Source organism: Falco naumanni, chromosome 8 (genome assembly GCF_017639655.2).
Source record: "Falco naumanni isolate bFalNau1 chromosome 8, bFalNau1.pat, whole genome shotgun sequence".
Lineage (NCBI taxonomy): Eukaryota > Metazoa > Chordata > Aves > Falconiformes > Falconidae > Falco > Falco naumanni.
Genome location: NC_054061.1, coordinates 22599842 through 22616547, shown reverse-complemented (window position 1 = coordinate 22616547; position 16706 = coordinate 22599842). Strand labels below are relative to the sequence as shown.

General features: G+C 39.1%; 1 protein-coding gene across 2 annotated transcripts in view; it reads left to right on the top strand.

Annotated features, from left to right (window-relative positions):
• The window catches only part of GPD2 (glycerol-3-phosphate dehydrogenase 2), a 64134-nt gene that overhangs the window by 25560 nt on the left and 21868 nt on the right, over positions 1 to 16706 (top strand). For both annotated transcript variants that reach the window (XM_040604325.1, XM_040604326.1), the window contains exons 4-6: positions 1054 to 1178; positions 2164 to 2261; positions 3271 to 3434. In XM_040604325.1, coding sequence (XP_040460259.1) covers positions 1054 to 1178; positions 2164 to 2261; positions 3271 to 3434 — 387 coding nt within the window. The remainder of the gene's footprint in view (positions 1 to 1053; positions 1179 to 2163; positions 2262 to 3270; positions 3435 to 16706) is intronic.

The window sequence follows — 16706 nt, the reverse complement described above, 5'->3', positions numbered from 1 at the left end:
AAGGGATGTAGTGTCAACAGTATTTGGGTATATGGTTTTGTAGCAATTCACACAAAGCAGAGTGCCTTTACCTATGGAATGCTTTTTCCTGGCCTTCAGGGTAACTGGGAACACAACTTGTGTAAAAAAACCCCACATGCTAACCTCATTCCAAGTGTTTGGTAGAGTAAGCATTATGATGTTCAGTTATAAAGCAGTTTGTGTTCTGGACTTGTGTGAACATCTGTGAACCATGTGGTTATTCCTTCCTTGTGCTGGTCAAACTGTTGGTGCCTGCCAGCATCAGGGAACATGTGTGCGCATTTCTGAGTCAACTCCTTTCTGAAGTAATTAGTGGTATCTTCTAACGAATGTTTTGCGTATGTGTGCCCTTGGCTTATGTAATGTAAAAGGAGGATGTCTGTGCTGTATGAGCACTGTAGTGCTCTGCATAGTGAACTGGAGATGAACTTCCTTTTTCACTTTGCTACGCTTCCAGGTAAGCTACAATATTTTGTATTAAGCCTCATCAAACCTATTTCATGTATATGGCAGAATTCTGTATACGTGTGCATCATGTTCTCCGGTGAGCTGTCCCTGAGTGGTGAGCATGCACATGGCTGGCTCTCCTTTAGTTTTGGGTGCCTCGTAAGCAGAGAAAGATGCCAGTTGTCTGCCTCTCTGGTATGCTGTTTAAATCATTGGTGTGATAGATTTAGAGCTCTCTGCTGCAAAGAGTTAAAAGTATTCATGAAAATATTCTGTTCTTGCCATGAATACGAACTATAATTTGCTTGAGGGAGCATGGCCCCTATAATGTACTGTAATGCCTTTCTATTGTGAAATATCCAGGTTTTAATGTGCTTCTGTTTAAGTTCTGTTTTGACTTTTCCCTTAGGAAGGAAGCTAAAATTTTTCATTACAATATAGACAGTGCACTACACTTTGAATACAAATTTATCCATGTACAGAGTAATTTTTCTTGTGATTGTCTCTACCCTAGAGAAGTGTCTTTAATGAATTACATACAAATTGTGTAATTTAAGAAGTTAATTTGGTTTTCTGGTAACACAGGACTAAAAACAGCCCTTCTGGAAAGAGGTGATTTCTCATCAGGGACCAGCAGCAGGAGTACTAAATTGATCCATGGTGGAGTGAGATATCTTCAGAAGGCCATCATGAAGTTGGATTTTGAGCAGGTAATTGTTTATGCTGGTTGTTAAGCAAAAATTGCTAGTAGACACTTCCCCTATCCCAATTATATCCAAGTCTCCTTTTTATTTTTTCAATACTTGACTGTTGTATTTCAAAGCTGCTGTACATAGAAAAAGCGTCTTCTCCCTTTGAGCTTTCTAGGATATGGAAATCAGTGCTCCTGCCTTTTGCTAAATTGTTGTATGGGCAATACAATTGCCATACTTTATAGACTGTGTATGTTCTGGGGAAGGAAGGCAGAGACAGGGCTGATTTCAGAATAAAAAGAGCTTCCTACCAGTCATGAACCGAATTTGGAGGAGTGGGTGGTTGTCCTGTTTATTGTAGAATGAGGAAAGAAAATATGGTAAATGAGTGATTATATAGAAATGCTTTCATGTATTTTTGTGTCAGAGAAAGCTGATACTCTTGTTTTGTGAAATTGATTTGTCTTCTCATTGCAACCTCTCTAACTTCAAGTATATTTTAATGGTTGTAATACTGCTGTAGAAATGGTGACTTCTCAGGGAAAAATATGTAAAACTTGTAGTTATCCAACTACAGAAATCAAGCTTTTTTTGCCAAAGAACAACTTCATATTGATTCATATTGATGGATTTGGAGAAGAACACTTCTACATTTGCAGCTCAGAGTTAGTATGGGATTTAATTGTGGGAACTGACACAGAAGGTATACCGTGGGATGAGTTCTAAACTTCAAGTGCCTCCTGCCCATAGTTAGGATTATTGCGCTTTACACTCAAATTAAAAATTATTCTGCTGACCTGCCAAAATGAAACTAGCAAAACCTCATTTTCTTGGGAAATGTTTTCCTTAACTTTTGAGGTTTTCAGCAAATCTTTGTGTGTTTCTGAAAGAATAGTAAAAGTTATGCAAGATATTTGCTTTGATAAACCATTTCTTATTAAATGTTGCACATGGAGACAAAATTGAGTAACGTGGGATCCACATGTACACTTCTGTTTTTCAGTACAAGATGGTGAAAGAAGCACTTGAGGAGCGTGCAAATCTGCTTGAAATTGCTCCTCACCTCTCGGCTCCTTTGCCAATAATGCTGCCTGTTTACAAGTAAGCTTTGCTATAGTATCTCTCCTTTAGCGTTGTTCTTGACAAGCAAGCTGTTTCCCTGGAGAGTTTGCAGGTGCCTTTTTCCAAGCATGTCATTAAACCTGTCATAAGCTTTGTCCTCCAGCAGGTGAGATGATGTCATATTGTAGGAACATGAAATTCTTCTGTGGCACCAACCAGTTATCACTGCTGGCTAGGAGCTCATCATGGACTTCACCAGTTCAGTGCATTTTGACCACCCCAATAGCGGGGAGGAGGGGAGTTTGCAGCTGGAATGAACTCTCATTCCCAGCACATTATTTGATATTCTTTTCACTACGTCCATGTCTTCAACATGCTATCATAGTGTTCTTAGCAATGTGACATTTAGTCCATGCAACCATCCCTGTTCAGTGCAGTAATTCAGTGCACTTGCCTTTCACAGCACATGACAGTTTAGTGCTGATGCTTCTCATCTAAGAAAGAGACTTTAAGTGATTTGGAACAGTTTCTCACTGTAACAGGCTACTTAGAGCAGATCTTAATGTATGGCTTTATTCCTGTCTTAGTAGAAGGGGCTTGTAATAGGTGGAGCTCGTGTAGGTCAGCGGCCAGCTGCATTTACTTGGTCCTGTTTGTGCAGGAGGCATTAGTCAAGGTGTGCATTTGAGGAACCCTTTCAGCTTGCACGTGCAGCCTGGCTCTTCCCTTAATACATAGCTTTAATATCTCACTTTACACTGAAGTAAAAAAAGCAGGTTTGTGATCCTAATTCTAGAATAAATAAAGCCTTGAATCTGCTTGACTAACTGCAGTGAGTAGATCAGTTGAAAACAGTAGTGAACAATAGATAAGTTCTTGCGTATTTGCATTCTGTTGTGATACCATGAACTTACGTGATGGTACAAAGTAAAACTAGTGTAATACTACATGCTGTGTTACTTACCATGTTCTATATTACTATAACATTGTGTGCATACACTTTTGCATTTATTTATTTCACTTCCTGGGGATTTTTTTTTTCTTGCAGATGGTGGCAATTGCCATACTACTGGCTTGGAATAAAACTTTATGACCTCGTGGCAGGAAGTCAGTGTCTGAGAAGCAGTTATGTCCTTAGCAAGTCAAGAGCCTTGGAGCTCTTTCCAATGCTACGCAAAGATGAGCTTGTTGGAGCTATTGTCTACTACGATGGTATGTTGCCTTTCTGTGTTTTCATTATTATGTGGTGCTGTGTTTTGAGTTGGGGAGAAACACAAGTATGCAATTATAGGTCATGTACATAGACTTTCTAAAGGGAAGAACAGCAACTTGGAAGTATTTAGCTTGCCTCTTAAGCATTAATTTGGTAGCTAAGTTGCGTTTTTCACAACAGTAACTTACTGGACATAAGAGAGAATATATTAGTTTTCTTGGCTAGTAGGTATAGTGATACGTGAAAGTGTTCTAATGTTCTGGTGATTCCCTACAACTTTCCAGCTGTGCGTGTTTTTGCTATATACTTCCTTCGACTGAACACTTCTGAGGTATTGTAAGTCAAGAAAATGTGATCATTCTGGTAATGTTAAATGGTTTGCTGTAGCACTTTGACTATGCAAATAACTTAAGACCTATCTAGCTGATCTGGCTGCTGGTTGTGGTTCTTGCACTGGGTTGGATGAGGCCTGGATCAATTACTTGTTGTATCACCAGTAAAATCGGTTGCTCTGCAAAGACAGCGTTCATTGTAATTATAATCAGATACTAGAGACTGATATAAGATATGAATGGTTTTGTTAAAACCCCTTTAAATAAAGGCTTATAAATTCATGAGAGGAAATACGCCTCCAGCACAAGTTATTTAATCTATTATATCAGCTAGTTTTAGGTATGTTTGTGTATAACGCTTACACAAATTCAGTGTCTGAGTGGGAGAAAATAAAGATGCTTTCTGCAAGTCTTCTGATGTTCATTCAAAATAAAATGATGATTTAATAGAACTCATTGCAGTCATCTAGAAATAGCAATTTTCATGTTCAAAAGTGTTCATGTGTATTCATGTTAGGAAAGAGCGTCACTCTTGTTTGTAATGCAAGAATGGATAAGCCTTTTTGCCTTGTTCTGTGAAATAAGTCTGGTAATAAGTCTCTAACATAGCTGTATAGCAACAGGTTCGTGCTGCAGTGGGTCTGCCAAGCAAAGGATTTAACTCTGTCCCTTCAGACTCTACAGATACACAAGGCAGTCTGATGCAGAATTGGTGAAGGTTTAGTTGGCTTACTTGACAGAAACTTTGTTTGTCCAGAACATTAGTGCTCGTGTTGATGTGCAGGTGCCTTGAGCTTTATCCAAACTGCTGTATCTCAGTACTTTCTAATGTCATGCAAGTCCCATCCCCAAACAGTATTTAAAAAATACTGAACTTGTGCAAAATCTAAATGCTGGAAAGTTCACTGCTTAAGCTGGAGTTCCAGGGTGTACTGTCATAATGGCTTTCTTGATCCACCTGGTTATGTTGGCAGACCTGGAAGATGGGATACCTTTTCTTTGCAGCAGAGTTGTACGCTGTTTCACAATGTGGTTTCAATTAGATTGGTATTCCTCCTTCTCCAGCCCCCTTCCACTTCCCTTCCAAGACTGAAAGTTTGGTAAAACTTTCTTGGTAATGGGGCCACCTAGGTAATATCAAAATGTCAAATATGTTCAGGATAGGGCAAAAAGCCGTAGATTCTTTGCAGGCTTGGAGGAGCCCTCCAAAGAATAAATAGCTTAAATACTGATTTACTTCAGTAGTGGTGCAGTTCTAGTTAGTTTTTACCTGAAGATGTAGTTTCTGACCTTTTGGCAGCCAGAAAGGTCTTCACACAAAATTGATTGTAAAGGTAGTTCTTTTCCCTTTTTAGAACTGCATTTACACTATTCATCAGCTTATCAATAGGGGCTTTTGTACTGGGAAGAAGTAGGAGGGACTCTCAAAACACACTGGAGTTAGTATTTATGAGGCTTCTGGCAAAAGCATATGTTGATAATTGCAGGTTGCTCATACAGAGCCCACAGAATGACAAAAAACCCCTGTATATATATGTGCAGGAATATATATGTGTAGGTTCTTATTTGGGGATAGGGTAAGATTTAAAGGATGGACTTGATTTTTACTTATCTCTGATGGAGACTGCATCTTTTCTATCTTATTTTTAAGGTCTAGAGGAAATAAGAGGTTATTTAGAAGCAAATTTGTTGTGGGATTATGTGGTATTTTTGTATACTGTAACAAGAGCTGCTGTAAATAGCATGCATAGAAGTAATTCAGATTTATTTTTTCATTATCATAAGCTATCCCTTAGACTGTTTTAAGGGATCCCAGGAGCATACAAGAACGACAAAGTGGTTCTCTTAACTGTAATTACACTTCTCATAAGAGCACTATAACTTGAAATCTATTTATAATCTATTGAAGTTTTTCTGATTAAATAAATAGTTTGGATGTATCATAGCTATTTACTACCCCAGCATGCCAAAGATACACATTTACAAGATAGCCTTAACATTAGTTTTCAGGTTTCTTGGCTGAGTAATTATTTTAAACAGTGTTACAATAAACCTAAAAATTCAGCATGAAGATAACCATGTGGAGTTTTAGTGGAAAACATCTGTGTAGCAATACAGTGCAGAATTCTGGATGACTGAGAGATGTCTCTGATGGTTTTGTTGCCTTCCCAAGCAATAAGAGACAAACCTGCACTCTGCATATTGGACACAAAGAAGTGTAAAAAAAAAAGAGAAAGAAAAAGGAAACGTACAGGATTATTGAAGAACAGTTTAAAGAGAAAGAGGATTGTGTAATTGTTCTGTTTATTCATACAAATCTCAATAAAATCAGGTAGCTGACAGAGCATCTTAACAGTTTTCCTTCAGAGGAATAGCTGCAATGCTAGCAGGACTCTTGGACTAATTTGATGAGAGATATCGAAAATAGACTTTGAAGTTTTGCTGCCAGTGAAGCTACTTATTCATGCCAGTATATCTGGCCTTATTTTGCTTTCCTTGTAAGAGTACAGCTTGGTTATCCACATTTTTAGTGCAGAATTTAAAGAAACGGTGTTTTGCAGTGAAAAAATTAAAGAAATTCTCAAAGCTCCACTAAACCTCATTTTCCTAGAAGACTAAAGTAGTTCTGAAGGAAAGTATCAAATTTGTGAGTTCATAATGTACATTTGGGTTCTTTGAGGCTGTACCTAATCCAGAATAAAAACTTTCCAGCTACAATGTTAAATCAATTCTTAACATGCTACATTTCAGAACTAAATTTTATCTGCAGTGACTTCTCTGTAGGTCAGCCTGTGGCCCATGGTGTATGTGTACTCATGCTGTGTTGTAACATGTTATTTTATTGTGGTCAATTAACTGTGTTCTGTCCACAGTGAATTTGTTTTAAGTCATAATGTTTCAGCAAGCACCGTTTAGATCTTGTAAATTATTATACTTTAATATTATACCGTCATGCCCTGAATTTGGAGACATGGAGGACAAAAGGGAAAGGGAATTGAACTTAAATCCTCCTTAAAGAGGAGAAAGGGATGATAAGATCAAATTGAACTCCTTTTAGTTCTTTCAGAAGGATTAGTCATAAAATAAAGCCACTAAATAATGACAAAATTTTATATATATATATATATATGTGTGTGTGTGTGTGTGTATCTGTACCTGTCTTAAAGTAGGTCATATCTGTGTCTTCTCTGTCCATCCTTTCTCTGTCTTCCCTAAATAATGAATAAATAAATCGGCCTTTTAAGAATGGTGTGTCTTAACTGATTGTGTATGTGCAGTTGAATGTAGATTTATCTTTTTTTCTTGCCTATTTCTATCATACTTTCCCTGTATCTGTAGTTGTTAACAGCGCCTACTAGCAGCATCTTGCTGTCTGGCATGTTGATCACCACCACCAAAGGGAAGAATTAAAAAAGTAACCTACATAATGAATGTTTTTGTTTGATAAAACCACCTGTCCAGTTGTGACTTTTTGGTGACAACGTTCTTTTGCAGAGGAAAGATCGGGAAAGCTTTTTGTTTTGTTTTGTAATTGTTGATCAAACTAGTGGCATGTCAAATAATCCATTATTCATGAATATGTTGTGTTCTGAAATGTTGCTGTGGTTGTCTTAATTACATTTTTAAAATTGTTTTGGTTTTTTTTTGGGGGGTGGGGGTGGGTGGGAGGGAAAAGTACATTATAAATGTTGGAAGTACCAGCAACAGCAAATCACAGACTTTACCAGAGGCTATTCTTGCTCTGTCTCGGCATCAGGAAACTAAAGCATATGTTGGATGTTAGCCTGGGTGTACACAATGTGTCCTATTTATTCAAGGTTTTCTTTGAAGCCACAACTTACAAGTTTGTTTCTTAGGGGTACATGTCAGACTTCATTTAGCATTTGTTGGTATTAGGATACTCCTGAATAGCAAAAAGGCAACATTTTGGGGGAAGAACGTGGCTGCTATCTGAGCAGTGATCTGTCAGTTCCACTTACGTAGCTCAAGGAAGACTGGAGAAGAGGCACTATGGCGATGCTGGGCTGAGATCTCAAGATCATAGGCAGAATTATTTTAAAGCACTTTAAATGGAAGAATTAATCTCCATTTAAATTATATATAGTTCATTATGTTAAGAACTAGGAAAAACATTAAAGCAGAGGTCCAGCTGGCCAGAATATTTCAATTTAAAGTGTTTAGAAATTCTAAGTGGCACAATTATTTTTAGGATGCATTATTTTTCTGTCTCCAGGTGCTTGCAGACCTCTTTGTTAACATATTTTTGCCTTGCAAGATGAGCCTTTAGGTGTGTAAGGAAAATTTGTGTTCTGGAATCAGTCCTGAATTTAAGATTTTTGGGCTTTGTTGACCCTGCTCTTTGAATTTACTGCTATTTTCTGAAAGCAGGAATTAACATATACCACTTGTGTGACTGTTTTGTCACATCAGGGTATTTGATTGCTTAATGTCTTGTTCTATGAATTTCCAGTATATTTGCTGGAATGTAAGTAATTTTTGTTTATTTTTTGCATTCTCAGTATTTTTGTATATATTCTCTCCTGAAATATTTTAATATGGAGGTTATTTAAAGGTAGAAAAGGAAGCTTTGGCAGAGGATTTAGCTTTCCTTGTTTACAGCAAACCCCATGAGAAATCCTTCCCAGGCACACATGCACACACACAGACGGACATACACACAAAAATCAATGCAAAAGAGTAGGGCATTCATTAAGCTGTCAAAAATGGAATAAATGCTTTTTTTTTATTTGGGCTCTTGTAGCTATTTTTCCTAGTGTTTGAGTGTGTCCTGAATTATGAAATGTTATAGCTTTATAATTCATATTTGACAAATTAATATTTTGCGAATGTTGAGCTGTAATAGGGGTATTACCCTATTACAGATGCAGACAAGTGTATGACTTTTTTTCCCTCCCTGGATATAAAAACTCTTTGACAGTTTGTCACTAAAAATACTTTCTATAGGTGAAATACACGGCTAACCATATTTCTTGGTATTTCAAAACTGAAGCTGGATGAATGAGAGAAGCCTTGCAGGCACACTAACCGTAGGTATAACCTGGAAAATACTATGCGTATTCTCCATATCCCATTGCTTTCAAATACATTTTGTCCCATGTTCTATATAATAGAGTTGTATGTGAAATCCTGAAGAAAACCGGCAGCCTGCTATGAGAGGGCTCGTAAAGGTAACGCTGGCTTCCTCTAGTGGAATGCATGTAAAATGGAATGCAGGTCTCCAGCTGAAGCGATGGAAGTGGTAGGATTTTTTTCTTGCCAGCACTAGTATGAACACTAGTGGGGATCCGTTATAAACGGTGCTTCCCAACTCTCTGGTAGAATCTGTTGGGTCTCTGCTGGCTTGTAATGTTTCTCAGTGCACGGTGACTCAAGTCATACTGTGCTTTATCCGTCAGAGCTTTTTTATTGTTTTCAAAAGGGATAAAATCAATAGCCTAAAATGGCTTGCATCTTTAACCCAGTTTTGCCTCTGTCAAAGGGTGCAGCCACATGAACGTCCCTGCAGGAGCAGCCGTTTGCCCCGAACAAAAGGGACCGTGCATCCGCAGCACTCTTCTTCCTTTTGCTGGAGGCATCCTTCCCAAAAGCATGCAGATGATAACTGCATCTCCTGCTGTACCTGTAACAATTTAATTGTGTAAGTCAGCCCAGTCAAGCATCCCCAGCTCATGACTGGGAGACATGAAATTCATTGTCATTATTGTCCCTGTCATTTTGGATCATTATATCCTGCTGCAGAATTTTCCTCACTCCAGTGCTTTCTTACCTCCAGGAAGCAGGGATTATGGCTGAGGTTGGGGTGGGGGCAGGACTGTGAACTACATTTACCTCAGGGGAGCCACAGATTAAATTGGCTTTGCTCTCTGACTTGCTGGATTCGTCTGTTTGTACGCTCTGGGTTTAAGGTTGGAAATGATGAATATTCTAGTGAATTCTGTGCCCCTCTCTTTTCTTTTTTTAATGCTCATATAAGCAAAGCATGGGTTTTTTGTCCCTTAAGAAGAGAATGGGGAATAATTCTTCAGATCATGTTACCTAAAAGATTTAAGATTATTCCTGAGCAAAATGACATTATTTGCACATTGTGCCACAAACATCTGAGCGTTCCCCAGTGTGTCGTGGCTTTTAGGGGAAAGACTCCATCGAAGCATGTAACTCTGCTGTAATTTATATGTGTGCATTTTATGTGAACTTAATGGTCGGTCATTAGTTAATATGTACACGGTTCCGTATTGTAGGTATCGTTATATGTATGTTGAAGGAAAACAGATTATGGGATGCCTGTACGTCTTGCTGCTTCTTCCCCTGCTCTGGTGGCTGTCCCTGTGTCAGCATAATGGGTCCAGAGCAACCCTGGTCCTCAGGAAGGGCTGGGGACGTGCATGTTGCTCATCTTCCTCGCCACGCTCCTCCGCTCCCATCAGCAGAGCTCACCTCGCCCAGCCTGTTTCTGTATCCATTCATGCGCTGGGTTTCTCTAGGTTCAGGGGAGAATCTGATCAGGCAGCGGCATTTGAACAGATGGGGTGGATCCCCCCCCCCGTGGCAGCCCTGCCTGCTCTCCGCTTGGTGCAGGAGATCCCTTCCAGCTGGCACCTGCCTGCCTGTCCCGGGCACTTGCAGTGTGCCACGTCCCTGCCCTTGGCGGCTTCACTGCCTCTGCCCAGCTCTGGCACAGCACTCTGGCCCTCCCGTGACTTCTTGCTCCCTGGCTGGTCCCCCCCCACCCCTGGCCGGTCTCATGTGTGTCCCACCTGCTGAACACAGCATGTGATAGCTGACAAACCGATCACTGCTTTGTTTAGGCTTAAAAAATAGCTACTGGGGTGTGCAAAGCAAACTTTGCCTCAAAGTTAAGTTTGCCCCAAATTTAGGCTGTTAACGTGACTGCTGGGAGTACTAGTCAGCTCTTGTGCCATGCGGGTACGCAGTGAGTTCTGTTGACATCATCACGTTTCTTTCTGGCACGGTGGCATGGCCGCAGCAGAACTGCTGTGACAGTTGTGCACGGTGACATTTTAGCGTGGTTTCCATAAACTGACAGTGACAATGTTTAGTTTCATTTTAACACTGTGCTTTTACTTACACTGACATTGCAATATGATTGTAGTGACAAGTTGAAGGCTGATACAAAAGAAGTGGGAAACAACATAATTATAAAGCAGTAGCACAGAACAATAATTCCAAATTTTGTCTCTCACTTGATGTGCCTGGATATTGCAGCTTATTTTTGTATTCTGATATCTTAGTTTCCGTACAAGTTTTAGCTTCTGTACTGTAACTTGGCAGTAGACTTGATTAGACAGACATTCTCAGGGTGTTGTGGTTTTTAGTTTTTGTTTTGTTTTAAAAGCTTTTATGGACTTCCAGTCTCTTGCTTGTGTTACTCATTTGTTTATAATTCTGTATGTAAGTTGGAATGTATCATACTTTCATTTCCTAATCTTCATTGTGATCTTGCTTGTTTTTATCCATACATGCAATTTGTTTGGTCATAGGTTCCTTCATTCCTTTAATCTTGGTTGATGAATATAATCTTGACTTTCTTAAGTTCCCTAAGCTTGTCTTGTAAAATAATGGTTACATTGCACCTTGGGTGGTCTCTGCAGTGTGCTCTCAAGCTGTGTGTGTTAAGGTTTGATAAATGTAGCTGTTACTGGTAAACGGGCATTAGTTCTTTCAGACCCTTGAGGAGCAGAACCTAGAAGTCAGATGCTGATGGTTACCTCTTCACTTCTATGGCTCGGAGGAAAAAGGAAGTTTATTTCTTGTGGCCTAAGATGGTGCTAAATGGAGGAAGCAGAAATTATTTAAAATGACTGCTACTGGATTATTTAAACTTGATGTGTCAAATCTGAGCTTGAATGTTACGATAAATTTACCTGTGAGAAGGCTTTCCTTTCCATTAAAGCTCCTACAGAGTGAGGGCTGAAAATACCTGCATCTCAGGGCAGATCTTCAAGACCTAAAATATGTGGGGTGTGTGGTTCTTTCCGGTGCAAAGTGCATATTTAGCTCTGTATCATTCTTCCCACCTGGTTGGGCCATATTTCAGCAGCACGGATATCACTGTGGAAAGCAGAATTCAATTTATACATGATTTGTATGACACTTATTAACAGTCTGGTGTGATATTGCTGTGTTGTTATATGTGGGTGTGATGGAACTGATTTAACTGAGTCAGAAGGCTCTTCCCTCTGAAGCAGTCCAAGAACAAATGCGTGCTTGCTACGTATCCTAGAAAGTCTGTTAGTTTTCAGTGAATTTTTGACTTAAGTTTCATGTGATTCAGAGAGCAAGAAATAGTTCAGGTCTGAGGGCATTTTTAATGACTTGTGACTCACAAGTCAAATTCGATGTTTACCTCTGACCTTACTCTACTTATGTTTGGGGAAAAGAACTTGCTGACTTCTTTCTCAGAGAAGTCTGGAACGATTTTGAGTCACTCCAGCTGATTCATAATGCCTAAACTTGGATGTAACTGATTTCCATATGTACAACAGATGTTGAGTTCCTGTTTTAATGCTTGTAATAAAACTGTTCATGCAATTAAGCACTTATTTAAAAATTAGAGGATAACGGGTAGTCCTGGTAACTTAGTTATCTATAGTGATGTATAATTATCACTCATTAGCCTTAAACTTGGTAGGGTTTTGGTAAAGTTTGCATATACACGGCAAGAAAACTTCCATGCACGTGAAATTGCTTGACTTTGTGCATTGCTTTTCTTCACTATATGCACGCAATTATCTAGTGCAAGGCTGCTGTGAGAATATAACGTACAGGTACAGAAATATAGTTTTAACATAGCTTTTAGGATATCCGTGCTTTTGGGGACAATGGGTGTCATTATTGAGGTGATCCAGTAATATCTTTGTCTTGATGCTGGGTGATAGGTTTTTGGGTATGTTCCAAATCCAAGTGACTGCCTCATGAGTTGCAGCTGAGTATTCTAGCTAAGTAAGTGGAGCTCACTGGTGTCAGTAAAGGAGCAACATACATGCAAGAGATTAATTTGCAAGTATTTGTTTTGCCTTTATCCCCTCAGCTTTTTAAAAGAAGACAAAACCCCCACACCTGCTTATTTGTACGGCTGCATTATGTGGGATATAGAATTGTGACCGTACTGTGGGCCTAGTTGTATCATTCAAGTATTTCTGTTAATGTATTTTTCCGTTCAAAAGAAGCCTGGTAGGTGGTTCTATGGAAGGATCTGCCCTCTTGAATGTTCATTAAGACTGTCATATAGTTTTTTGCATGGCTAATTTCCAACTCTCCATTAAACTTGACCTCCACAGCAATAACTAGATATGCCTAATCAGAAAAGACTGTAAATTGTGGAAAGGTGAGAAGGCTTTCATGTCTGTTGCAGGGACCAACCTGCTCTTTAAAGCAAGAAGTTTGCAAACCCACATATTACAGCTGTGCCATTGCAGTAGGAGCCAAAGCCATGTTTGTGGCAGTTGCTTACGTGCATTATTTCAAGACTAATTGTCACACAGCAGGTATACTCAGTAGTGAAGTATAAATATAAGTATGTATTTATTTATATATATATATATTTATATCATAAAAAGGTTATAATGAACAAAAGCTACCCTCTTAGGATTAAAAGAGCTTCCAGCTTTTTAAAAAAAGATACAGTCACTGGCTACTTTGTGCTGTTGATCTTCAACTGAATAGAGTTGCAACAGAGAAAGCAGGAATTGGTGTAAGCATAATAGGTGTCAGAGCGTGACACAGGACAGAATATACTAGAACTACCAGAGTGCCTTATTAATACTGTGGTTTTCACACAACTCTACTGCATCAGTCACAAACAAATTTCTACAGTCTGTGGGCTTTGTTACCACTACTGGCAGTGGCTCAGCATTGATAAAAATAAAATTGAATGTACACTATGTGCACTCTGTGGGAGGATTCTTTTAGTGCCAACGGAAGCATTGTCTGTTCGTCTTTGAAGAAGTACAACATTTGCTACTAAGGAATGAAAATAGAATTTTCCTAAATTACACAAAAAAGAAATTATAAACCAAATGGCATCACTGTTGGTTTCACCATGATGTAGGACACACTTACACAAAATGTCTTTGCACCCTAAATGTCTTCAGCAGTATGCCTTCTAAGAATAAGGGATTTTTTAAAGAGGATTCAGTGTTAATTTAGTGAAAGCACTTAGGCCAGCATTTCATTAAAAGCTAGGTTGACTGCCCTTAATACAAATCAAAGTATTACTCCATTGTTACTGTATTACAAGCAGATGACAATAATGAATAATGAGATGGATGATTCTTTCAATTTTTCTTGCTAGAAATAACTAAGGGTTTAAACATCCTCTTATTTTTGAGACCTGTCGTGGGAGAAGTTGTAAAGAAAACTCAGCATGTTCCATCAGTTGGCTCTTGGACGCTTCTTCCAAAGATGCTGAGGTATGACTGCCTTTCGCACCACCATTGAGATGCATCCAGCTGACAACTGACACGCATACTACAAACAAGTGCTTTCAAAACTAGCCCTTGGGCAACAGGACTGAAGCAGCAGTGACCTCTCCAGGGCAGGGTGTTTATGAACATCTGCTGTTGGTGAATGTCATAATTATAATTTCACTATATTGCCTACAGGTTAGTTATGAGATCTGCAGGAGCTTACTCATTTATGGAAAAAAGATGCCAAATTAATTTAGCTTAGCCATTCTGTTATAAAATAACTTTCTGACTTACAAAATTTGGGAAAGAAACCCATGTTATCATAGAGGGATTACTGCTGGTAGCAAGGGGGAGTAATTATTTTTGTTGTTTTGCTTTGGAGCACCAGTGGCTGCTGTGAAGGACAATGGATGCAGAGCTGTCCTGAGTGGGTAATTCAGGACCTTCCACAGGAGCTTTTGGTTGCCTTGCTATTTATCACACAACTAGCCTTGAGTGCCCTGGGCATCTTCTGAAAATGGTAATAGTGCTCGTGTCCAGAAAGCTTTACGTGGCTGTTCTGGAGGAAGCTAAGCTTGGAGATGCTTTTATTTTGGGTTTGGAGGATCTGTGGGGAGAATAGTGTTTAACTGAAAAGTCAGAAAGGTTGAGATGCTGAATCTTTGCTTTGCTTCATCCTTCTATTTCTCTCTAGAGCAGAAAGGATCATTTAAGTACCAGGACACATACCAATCTCCTTGAAATAAACATTCCTGATTCCAAACTGGCACACATGTAAATACTGACTGTTGCTTTTAATCAGCAGAAAATATGCTTTGTCAACTGTGAATAGTGCTGTAATAAGAACCGATCTGACTGTGGTACCTTTAGGATGGGGGGCGTGCATGGAAGAACAGCAACTGCTTCTTCAGACTTTGAGAAAAAATGACAGTTGCATACAAAGTGGAGGATCTTAATGTAATTGTCTAGGGGAAAATGTGCACATGTGAGTTGGAGGGTTTAAAAAACACAACCAAATAGCTGTTCCTGTATAAAAAAACTTTTGTACTGTTACCCCATCTCTACCAAACTGTTGCAGTATTATTCTCCACAGATGATAAATTTCTGGGCCAGTAAGTCATTCTTCATTTCTTTCAAATCTAGACCTCTACAGATCTCTGCTGTTTATACTATGAAATACTCTAGGATTCCACACTGTAGACCACATCACTCTGAAGCCAGTGGTTTTTCTAGATGTGTAGTTAATCAGGAACTGGTTATTTCCCAGTCCTCTCCCTGCAAACACATTACATAGGCATTCAGAGTTCTTTTTGGACAGCTGAGAATTGAGTAATAGCAAGGGATTTCTCACATCAGAATAATGAGGGGAAAATGAATGAGAGTTTCAGAGAAGCCTGAAAATGTTTTCTTGAACACAGTGGTCCAAAACCTGAAATGCACCAGACATGCGCTTAGCTCACTGACATTATGAGTGTTAGGAGTTTCAAGAAAATGCTGAGCAGCTCTTGGATTTGGAGCTTAATAAACAATTGTTACTTAGATGTTTGGGGTTTTTTTTAGAAATTATACCTGTTTCTACATGATTTATTCTGCTGTTTGGCTTCTCTGGATTGCTTTGGGTCTGGCCAAATAAGTCACAAAACTGGGAAGAGGCAAGCTTGCAAAATTTAAACAGTAAGACTTCCTATAGACCAAAACTAATATTGGCTAATGCTGCAAATTGTGCTGCTTTTGTGTGATGAACCCACACCCTGTATTAGCCAGAGATGACCAAGTTGTATCGAGTACCACTTTATGCACAGATGGCAAAAACATATTGATGGAGGATCAAGAAATAATAAGGAAACCCTCTTGGCCTTGTAGTCCTCCTACAATAAAAAAATAAATCTTACCACACAGACACGGGTACTTCAGGGTTTCATTTATGTATAGACCTCACTTGTTTGAGGGTGGCATTGCTGGTTTGTGATGGGTTTCTTGTCCTGTGAAGCCAAGACTTGCGGTATCCTGTGGGTCAAGTGGTCCCCCAAATCAAGCACCACGATAAAGAGGAGTGTCTTTGGAACACTGCACTTCCAAAAGCCTTTGACTTCAGGCTGGAGGAGCATGGCCTGGATTACTTTAGAATCTGTGCTGTATTCTGCTTTACATAGAAGCAGCTACTGAAATGCAGCTTGTCACTGTTCTTTGTCTTTTTTTCTCCCTCTGTATATGAGATGTACATTCTCTCAACCCTGCACTAAAACGTTAAGGTTTGAGGTAACTGTCGTGAGGTCATTTTATCCATTCCCTGATGCTACTGCAACGTAAATGTTGATGCATTTATTTAATGATTTGCCTGCCACTTCTGACAGATGGTTGTTTAGTCTTATGCATCTTGTGTGATGGAGCATCCCCAACTTTTCTTGACATCTTGCTCAGTTGTTCTGCTGTTCTTTTTTGCAGTTTATTCTGGGCATTGTTTGCTTAGTTGAATTGAAGTTACTATTTG